Source organism: Solea solea, chromosome 9 (genome assembly GCF_958295425.1).
Source record: "Solea solea chromosome 9, fSolSol10.1, whole genome shotgun sequence".
Lineage (NCBI taxonomy): Eukaryota > Metazoa > Chordata > Actinopteri > Pleuronectiformes > Soleidae > Solea > Solea solea.
This window is the reverse complement of record NC_081142.1, coordinates 12,192,962-12,201,541: the sequence shown is the minus strand read 5'-3', so window position 1 is coordinate 12,201,541 and position 8,580 is coordinate 12,192,962. Positions and strand designations below refer to the sequence as shown.

Here is an 8,580-nt window from a genome sequence, read left to right as displayed (position 1 = left end):
ATCCTGAAGGTCCTTGAGGAGTTGATCCTTCTGGCTCATTTGTGCTTCAAGCTGACATCAAAGGTCCATCACTGAGAAACGACAGTGGGGAAAAGTCAGAGAAAGGTGTCTGCAGTCTGAGAGACTAACCTTGTTTCCAGGCAACAAACTAAGAGGCGAATGGTCATTGAGCCGCAGTGGATAGATCAGGTTCATTTTCAAGTTTAAAGCCTGAAGACCACATCTCTGAGCTTTCAGAGCAGGGTTAGTATGTTCTTGTGGGAGTGGCTAAGATGCTGCTAGGAGCCATGCTGGACACAACGAAGAGTGGGATTATCTGAGTGGGACAGCAGAGACACATGACACACACACACACACACACACTAAAATACAACAGTGTTTTCTCCACTGGTTTGCTTTTTGGAGTAAATAATTTACCAGCAACTCATCCATCAGTTTCTCTCCTCTGCACCATTAACACTATCATCATGACTTCACAACAACAATAAACAATTCACTTAAATCAAACTATCCGACTCCATCCCAGGATCTGAACAACTGTTTCTTGTACTCAATGGTAGAAAAAAAAAAAGAAAAAAGAAAAAAGAAAAGGTTTCTCTTTCCCTTCATATTGGAGGGGCCTGAGCCTCCACAGAGGAGCTGTTAAAAGCAGGAAAATAAAAGCAGCCACGCGAGGGCAGAGCTCGTAGATCATATCACCGGCGTGTATGTTGAGCGTGTCAATGGTGTGTTTTGCTTTCCTGCTGCACTTCACAAGTCTCCCTGGGGGGCATTAATTGATCTCAGCCAAAATAATGATGTAGTGTGAAAGTAGCAGTTGTGATCCTGCAAACACGCTCACACTGAAAACATGACCAGTTACCTGCTGTAACCTCTCTCTCTCTCTCTCTCTCTCTCTCGTGTTCTATAGCATGAGCTGCATGTTTGTTTCACAGTTTTGTTACTTTAAGAATGCCTGGGTATTATGCAATATACAGCAACTAACTACTAATGCCGATAAAAGCATTGTATCATAACATCAGTGACAATTATGTTTTTTTTTTTTTACATTTCAAATTGTTTGTGTCATTATGTCGTATAACCTTTTCTCTTTTGATTGGTTTGTTTCTCTGGGGCCCTGACCCCCAAGGTTGGGAAACTTGGCTTTGAAGGACGAAAATGAAGTGCTTCATGAAGAACTTCTTTGTGTGATTTCAAAACCCGACCAAACTGTCACCGTTGGCAGTTGTTTGGATGCTGGTGTGGTGGGAACTTGTTTGCCTGGTCTATTTGTTTGTTGTGATGGTTGCTGAGGAGGGAAACCCTCCCACTCAATTGGCCTTGGGATCCAGAGAACTTGGAGGACAGGTCACACAAAGGGGCAGTGTGATGGGGTCATCACTGTCAATGCCCACAATTGGCGGATGTGCCAACTTTGTAACTGACAGCTTCGTATGGCTGCCATATCCCGCTCTCCTCAAGTCATCATTGCCTGAAACCATCCACCAAAACCCATCAACAATGTGTTTACAAACCAAAACTGGGAGGAGGATGGATGATGGCGATGAAAAAGACTTTCTAAAGGCTGCTGACTATAAAAGAAACAATCATCCAGCATCACAGGGCCACATTTGCTGGAGTTCTTGTTTTTGAGTATGTGTGAGACACTGGGCTGGTGAGAAACACCATGGATTTACACAGCAGTCTGCGACTTCAAACAAGGTGGATGACATTTGAATAGGCCGGTGGTGGGAGCCTCTCGTGGGGTTTTTGTTTGCTATGGAGGGTGAGCCAAGGAAAGTGGGCACGCACACTGCTGGGATTTGTATGTAGACAGCTTGTCCTGTTTACTGAGCCCACAGGTTACCATAGGAGCTCTGCACAAACTGTGTGTGTGTGTGTGTCTGTGTGAGAAAATGAGAGAGAGAGACACAAAGAAACTGTGAGAGAGACAGACTGGGAGATGGAAGCATAAGGGGGGTATGCCGTGTAGCGTTAGATGGGCACTGAGTCACTGAGAATGCTTCTGAGAGAGGACAGAACTTGTCTGATGAGTAATACATTAATAATAGTGCAGTGGAGATTGGGTCCATGAGATGTGGATGTCTTTTTCAAAGTAACAACACATCTTTTTAGGCTCTCTTCTCCTCCCGTGACTACAGTAGCTTTTATGGGTACATGACAAATGTGAGCCAAGCAGTACACTGCTCTTTATTAGCTTCATGTGACTCTGGATTTTAGCACCAGGACCAGTGACAATCATAAATCTTCAACACTGAATTTTAACACTGAACTCACTTCAAATATCTTCCGTTCAACACAATTCTGCAATTTTACATACGAATGCACACAGTGGGCTGGCGACCTGTCCAGGGCGTACCCCGCTTTTCGCCCTATGTCAGCTGAGATTGGCACCAGCGACCCCCGCGACCCTCATGTGGAGGATAAACTATAGGGCCTGTATGTCATAAATCAACAGCTTATCTTTCCAAGTCTTAATACCACAGAAACAATGCAACGCAAGACAGAAAACACACATTTTTGTGTCTTGACTCACAACTGTTTTACTCTTTATACGAGCAGCGACAGACGCACTGTAGCAGAGTGTTGAGAGACGGAGGTACACAGTGCTTCACTTTTAGGTGTCACAAGCCAAAAATTGTTGGAAAATGTTGAGCTCAACGTGTCAGACTGACGAAGAACAATGATTAAAAAGGATCCTAAAATATGCCTGGACAGCTGTGGCTAAACTTCTGACCACGTCCAACCATAACAGTGGCAACCTCGTGAGGAATATATGTTGGTTCGGCACACGGATCCGGCAGTGGGGGGGGGAGAAAAATCCCTTTGCTCTGGACAAGGAACACCTGTCTGAGTGAATGTTTACTTTGGAATACAGTGTAAACCTCTGGAGCAGAGGGAGGAATGCATCATAGCGAGTGCATGCACAGTATTAGTACCACAAGTGCAACCAATCAAGGTCACACGAGTCTTATGAAAAGTTAAATTACACATTTAACTTTCCATTGTATTGTCAGGATCCAGTCTCTCTCTCTCTCTCTCTCTCTATATATATATATGTATATATGTATACACACATATATATACATACAGTATATACATATATATATACTGTATGTATATATGTATACACATATATATATATACTGTATGTATATATATATACATACAGTATATATATATATACATACTGTATGTATATATACTGTATATACTCATCCACTTCCGCCCACACAGATCTAACACTTCTCTCTCCCCTCCCACAAATTTTCCTTTTACTGCCTGCCTGATTTTCTGGCTGGCTGGCGAGCTGTGCTGCCTGGCTCTGTGGCGTTTGCCCTGTCTATCAGTCTATTTCCAGGCTCAGGGCCCAGCACAGAGGCAGGCAGTCAGTCAGTCAGTCAGGCGGTGTGGTGGAGGGCAAAGGGGTTGATGCGTGTGTCAGAGAGGCGCTCTCCCACATTCCCCTGGCGGCTGGCAGCAGGCCGGGCCTGCGGAGGGGGGTTCGCCGCTTTCTCACGACCTCTCAGGTTCCTGCGCTCATCTGGGAGCTATTCATTTCCTGCCAGAAAACAGCCTTCCCCTGCAACTGCAGGAGGAGGGCGGGAGGGGAGGGAGGGTGCAAGGGTTTGGGGGAGAGAAGGGGAAGGAGAGGAGCTTGGCTTCAAAATGAGTCCAGGGCTTGGTACAGCAAGCCCTGGGCTTAAATCATAAAGCTCTCGCTTGTCTGGGCTGCAATCAAAGACAGGCCCATAGTGACAGGCCCGGGAGAGAGAGAGAGGGAGACAGAAGAACCATGAGAGAGTGAGGGAGAGTGGACCATATGGTAGCACTTAGGGAGCCAAGGAGGAAGCAGAGGGGCTTTTTTTCCCTCCTCTCGCTCCCTGCATGCACGCGGAGTGTGGGAAAAGTTAATGGACACGCATGGCAGCTAACCCCCTGGTCGTGTTGTGACATGTGTGCGGTCACTCCGGCAGCTCGGCCACAGCACTGGGTAATTGGAGAGGCTCATAAAGCTGTTCTCCAGAGGCGAAGAGACCGCTGAAGATGTTAGTGAGTGCAAATAGAGGAAGGGAGGAAAAGGCGGAAAAGGGGGGAAACATGGTGAGGCGGGGTGGAGGGCGCTCAGCAGCTGGGTGTTGTCCGGGTCACACCACGTGCCTAACAGACGTCCCACGTCCAGCTGTGGCCCCGGGGCTAAGGGCAGGAAGCTCGACACTGGTCCGAGCACAGCTGGAATGTTGTGGGAACATTCTCCGTGTGTGTTTGTGTGTGTGAGAGACTGTGTGTTAGTGTGGTGAAGCTCTGGCTCACAGGAGGCCGACTGTTCCCGTGTGGTAGGTTTTTCATTGGACAACCCCCTCAACACACACTTAACTCATCACTACCTCACCCATTGTGCCCTTTGGCTGGGCATGTCCTCACCCAGCACCCTCCGCAAAAACACACACGAGACATGTGCACGCACAGACATGAGCATGCACATGGCTTTAATCACACAGGGACACATGGCCCCCCGTAAAAAAGGTGTGATGGAAATTCAAAATGATGGCACTTATCCACACTTTGTGCCTCTTAGCACACTGATAATTGCAAACACCTGCACCCCCTCCCCACATGCACCCACCCTCCTTCAAAGAAGGGCCACACTCGGATAGCTGGAGGGGGCACACACACCTGGGCAGAGCAGAGCGCTACCACATGGCTCCATGGTGAAGTGTTTAACATGTCCGTCTGCTGTCAGGCCCCTGGCATCAAGGAACTCCTTCAGCTCTGATTAAAGCCGCAGCCCGAGGCTCCTCTCTGCTTCTCTCTGCTCCAAACTGTGTGGACATAAATGCTGCTGGCACTGTGAAAACTGACTTAACAGCGGAAATCCTTATGATGACAATTTCTTTTAGGGGTTTGATCACTTCAAATTATTCTTTGGCTGTTTTGAGTGTGTGGGAGAGATTTTTTTTGGGGGGGAGAAATTAATGGCCACTTATGTCAAAATAGGATGACATATGACAAAAGTCTGATTTGTATTACTTGTGTGTTGATCAAATGCTGGAAAATTCACTCACTGGTTCAACTTCAAAAGCGTTGTCATGGTGTAATAATCACAGGCTTTTCATATCAATGATCAAATTACTCTGTCTTAACATAACAAGTTTTTTTATGATGCACATCCACTCAGCAGCAGCTCAGGCTCCATGCGTTGATGTGACAAAAAAAACAATCAGAATGCAATGCAACTTGCCGCTGCTAGATGGCGTGAGTGACCTCTGTCAGGCCCCAGAGTTTCCACCAGGAAAGGTGACAATGCTGCAGTGTCAGGCTGAGAAACGTTAACAGCACATCTACACCGGCTTCCGTGAGTGATTAATTACAAAGGCCCTGCGTGACTCAGACTCCAGTTAGAGACAGATTTGCAGTGCATGAGCGTTCACAGAGAGAAAGATGAATCTTGTAACAATTAATCCTCATCCCACTTATTTTGCAGACCGATATATGTTTGACTTAAAGCAGTTAGTTGTTAATAAAGGTGCATTGTATATCAATTATATTGCGCACACATGCAGCCCGAAGTCTATCCATTAGAAATGAAACCTTAAATGGCACATTCAAGGTTTCTTGTAGAACTCCGCGAGTGTATTTAAGTTTTGGTTTTACGCACTCAACTATGACGCAGCTGAAGTCCCCACTTCACTAAATCAACAGGCAGGAATTCACAACACCAGAAACAGATAGTTTATATCTTTACAAATTTATTTGTCTTCCAAAACGAAGAACAGCGTAAGAGCATTGGACATATCTTTGGCATCACAGAGTAAAAAAAGACAACTCAATTATATAAAAATGCAGTGAACGGACTTCCACAATACAAATCTCATTTCAATATGAACTTTACTCCCTTGTTAGCTGTACAAATATAGTGCATACTCTTTTCATTTTACAAGAAAAAAACAAGATCCAAAACAACTTTACTAACATTAAACAAATAGAGAGAACTATTAAGTGTCACTTTGAAGTCTATTATGGTCATTTCCCACTTTTCACCACGGTCTCCACACTGAGTCTGTGTTGCCTGACGGGGCTCCGGGAGACACCGCAGCCGGCACTGGCACCGGCGTGCCGGCGTTGTTGGCGTATACGGGGATTACGGGGCCATTTGGCGCGAACGCCGCATTGGGTATGAGGAAAGCGAACTGTCCGTCCGTTGCAGGCACAATCTGGAAGCCACCGTACACTTTGGTAGCGTCTGAGGGTAAACTCGCAGGCGACGAGCCTCCTTTACAGGAGACCGCGTTCATTGGCAGGACCTGCGGGGACGAGTTGGGGATCTGAACCACTGACTGGCCGAAGGACGGGTGTGCGGGCCCCGCGGTGGAGGGCAGCTGGTGCTGGTGCTGATGCTGACTGGGATAGTTCATGGCGTTGATCTGGGTCATGCAGTTAGCCAGGTGACCGAGCAACCGCGTCCTGACCTCAGTGTTGACACCTTCGCAGGTGGATAAGAACCGTGTGACTTCGTTCATGCACTCGCTGAAACCGGCACGATATTTTCCCAAGACTGTGGGATCTGTGTTCAGAGCAGCTGGAGGGGAAAAAACACAGAGGGGAGAGAATTTAGTTTGGATATTCTATACAACACCACTTAAAATGAAATAACAGCTGATCCGGCTGCAGAACTGGGTCATGGAGCCGGTTTGTGTACAAAACGCACAGCCATTAACACAGTTTTGGAGCGGAGTGTGCGACTCACCGGTCATCTGAGCTCTCTGAAGGTTCCGCAGATGCTTCACCGTCATCTCCAGGATGTCTGCCTTCTCTAGTTTGGAGTGTCTGGAGCTCTGAGGAGACGGAACACACACACGTTTAGGATAACGCGCTCACTTTCTCGCCGTTTGTCAAATTGCAGGTTCAAAATGAAATAATGACTCGAGATGATGAGTGAATGCTTACATCTTTTTTCAGCGCATCCAGGATGAGTGTCTTGAGCTGACCCAGACTCTCGTTGATTCTGGCTCTTCTCCTTTTTTCCATAATAGGCTTGGATGACTACAAATCAAAGAGAAATGAAAGGAACTGTTAAATGTTGTCCTGGCTCTGTGCGTAAAAGTGCAAATCCATTCCATTCCAGCACAAAAAAATGTTGTCTTATTAGAGTGTAATACCAACCTTTCTGTGCTCCGAGGCTGTCTTGGGTTTATCGGGGGTTGTGTTCATGCTTGCCGGGGTTGCAGCGACCGGGGAGGACGAGGTCTTTTCCATAATATCGGCAGGCATCTTTTTCTCTTTTTTATGGAAATATCCCACAAAAACACAGCAAAATTACGGTCCACTTGAGAAGAAGGGAAGAGCACGGAGTGATATGAGCTCCCCTCTCCCACAGAGCAATGAAAAAAAAATCCTGAGCTTGTGTGTCAAGTTAGAATCCGTCAGCGCGAGGAGCGGCGGTGCAGATAACAGGAGCGGAGGCAGAGACTCTCTGATGGGCTGCTCCGCGTGTGGCTTGTATTTATATCTCTCACTGCACGCGAACGGCTCGTGTGAAACTTCCCAAACTTTCTTTCCCACAGTAACTTTCCACCAATCAGGGCGAGAGACACGCGGCCCGAGGGAGGACGGCTCGTGGTCGGCGCCCTCCCATTGGTTGTTTGGCTGCTGAAGCTGGCGGCCAATGGCGCGCGGCCCGGGTTCAGGGCACAGTCGGGGAAACTGCCTTCAGTCTTCAATCATCGTAGCGTTTACATATTAACAGTGGAGCCGCTGACTGGGCAGCGCCACCAAGAGCGGGCTCGGGGACTCTGTTTCATGTGCCCGACAAGTGATAAGTGCACAGGACATGAAAGATGAATGACTGCTACATGACAACAATTACTACAACAACAACAACAACAACAACAATGACAACATTATCCCCACCTAACTTTAATGTTCACTACTAACACCTGAAAACTCAGCCACAAAGGGCAGGACATTCAAAGTAAATAACAGTGAAACAGGTTTGTACACACCAGTATTAGGAAGTGGTTGATAATCTGATCGTCAGAGTTTCAGTCATGTGCCACGGAGGCACAAGGAGGGCACTAGGTTTGTTGTCTTTACATCTAAATCCCGCAGTAAACACGTTATACTGAACTTTGTGGAATTAAAAGTCAAGGAAAAGAAATATCCGAACCATCAAAAGCACCATATTTATATTCCTATACAGGATTATAAAGATTAACTCGGGTTTATTCTACACCCTTTAGAGAAGGAAATGGAGTTTAAAACAGCGCACACTCCATGTCTCCATGTCATTTACCAGCACAGTTTGTAACTATGTGCTGCAAATGTTGGCATTTAATCATCTGTCGGTGTTGTGAATGTGGAGCACGTGCCAGGATGTTTTATGAGCGCGGTGGTTGGAGGTTTGGCTGTCGGGCTGCCGGGGGGCCGCCGAGCCCAGGAGGGAGGCGGTGAGGGAGAGGAGGGGAGGGGAGGGTATGTGGCGGCGGTGGTGGTTTACATTAGAGGGGAAGGTAAATAGCAGCTGCTGTTTTAAAAGCCTGGGAAAACCACGCCTACAGAGGGAGCTGGATCGGGCTCCCT

At 47.1% G+C, this 8,580-nt stretch overlaps 1 protein-coding gene across 1 annotated transcript; it reads right to left on the bottom strand.

Moving 5' to 3' along the window:
- Positions 1-5,730: 5,730 nt before the first annotated feature.
- Positions 5,731-7,493, bottom strand: her6 (hairy-related 6). Its single transcript, XM_058637493.1, has 4 exons — positions 7,165-7,493; positions 6,949-7,044; positions 6,749-6,836; positions 5,731-6,580 (listed from the first exon to the last, which is right to left on the bottom strand). The coding sequence occupies exons 1-4, from the start codon at positions 7,270-7,272 to the stop codon at positions 6,039-6,041; spliced, it is 834 nt and encodes a 277-aa protein (XP_058493476.1). The 5' UTR covers positions 7,273-7,493; the 3' UTR covers positions 5,731-6,038.
- Between the last annotated feature and the right edge of the window lie 1,087 nt (positions 7,494-8,580).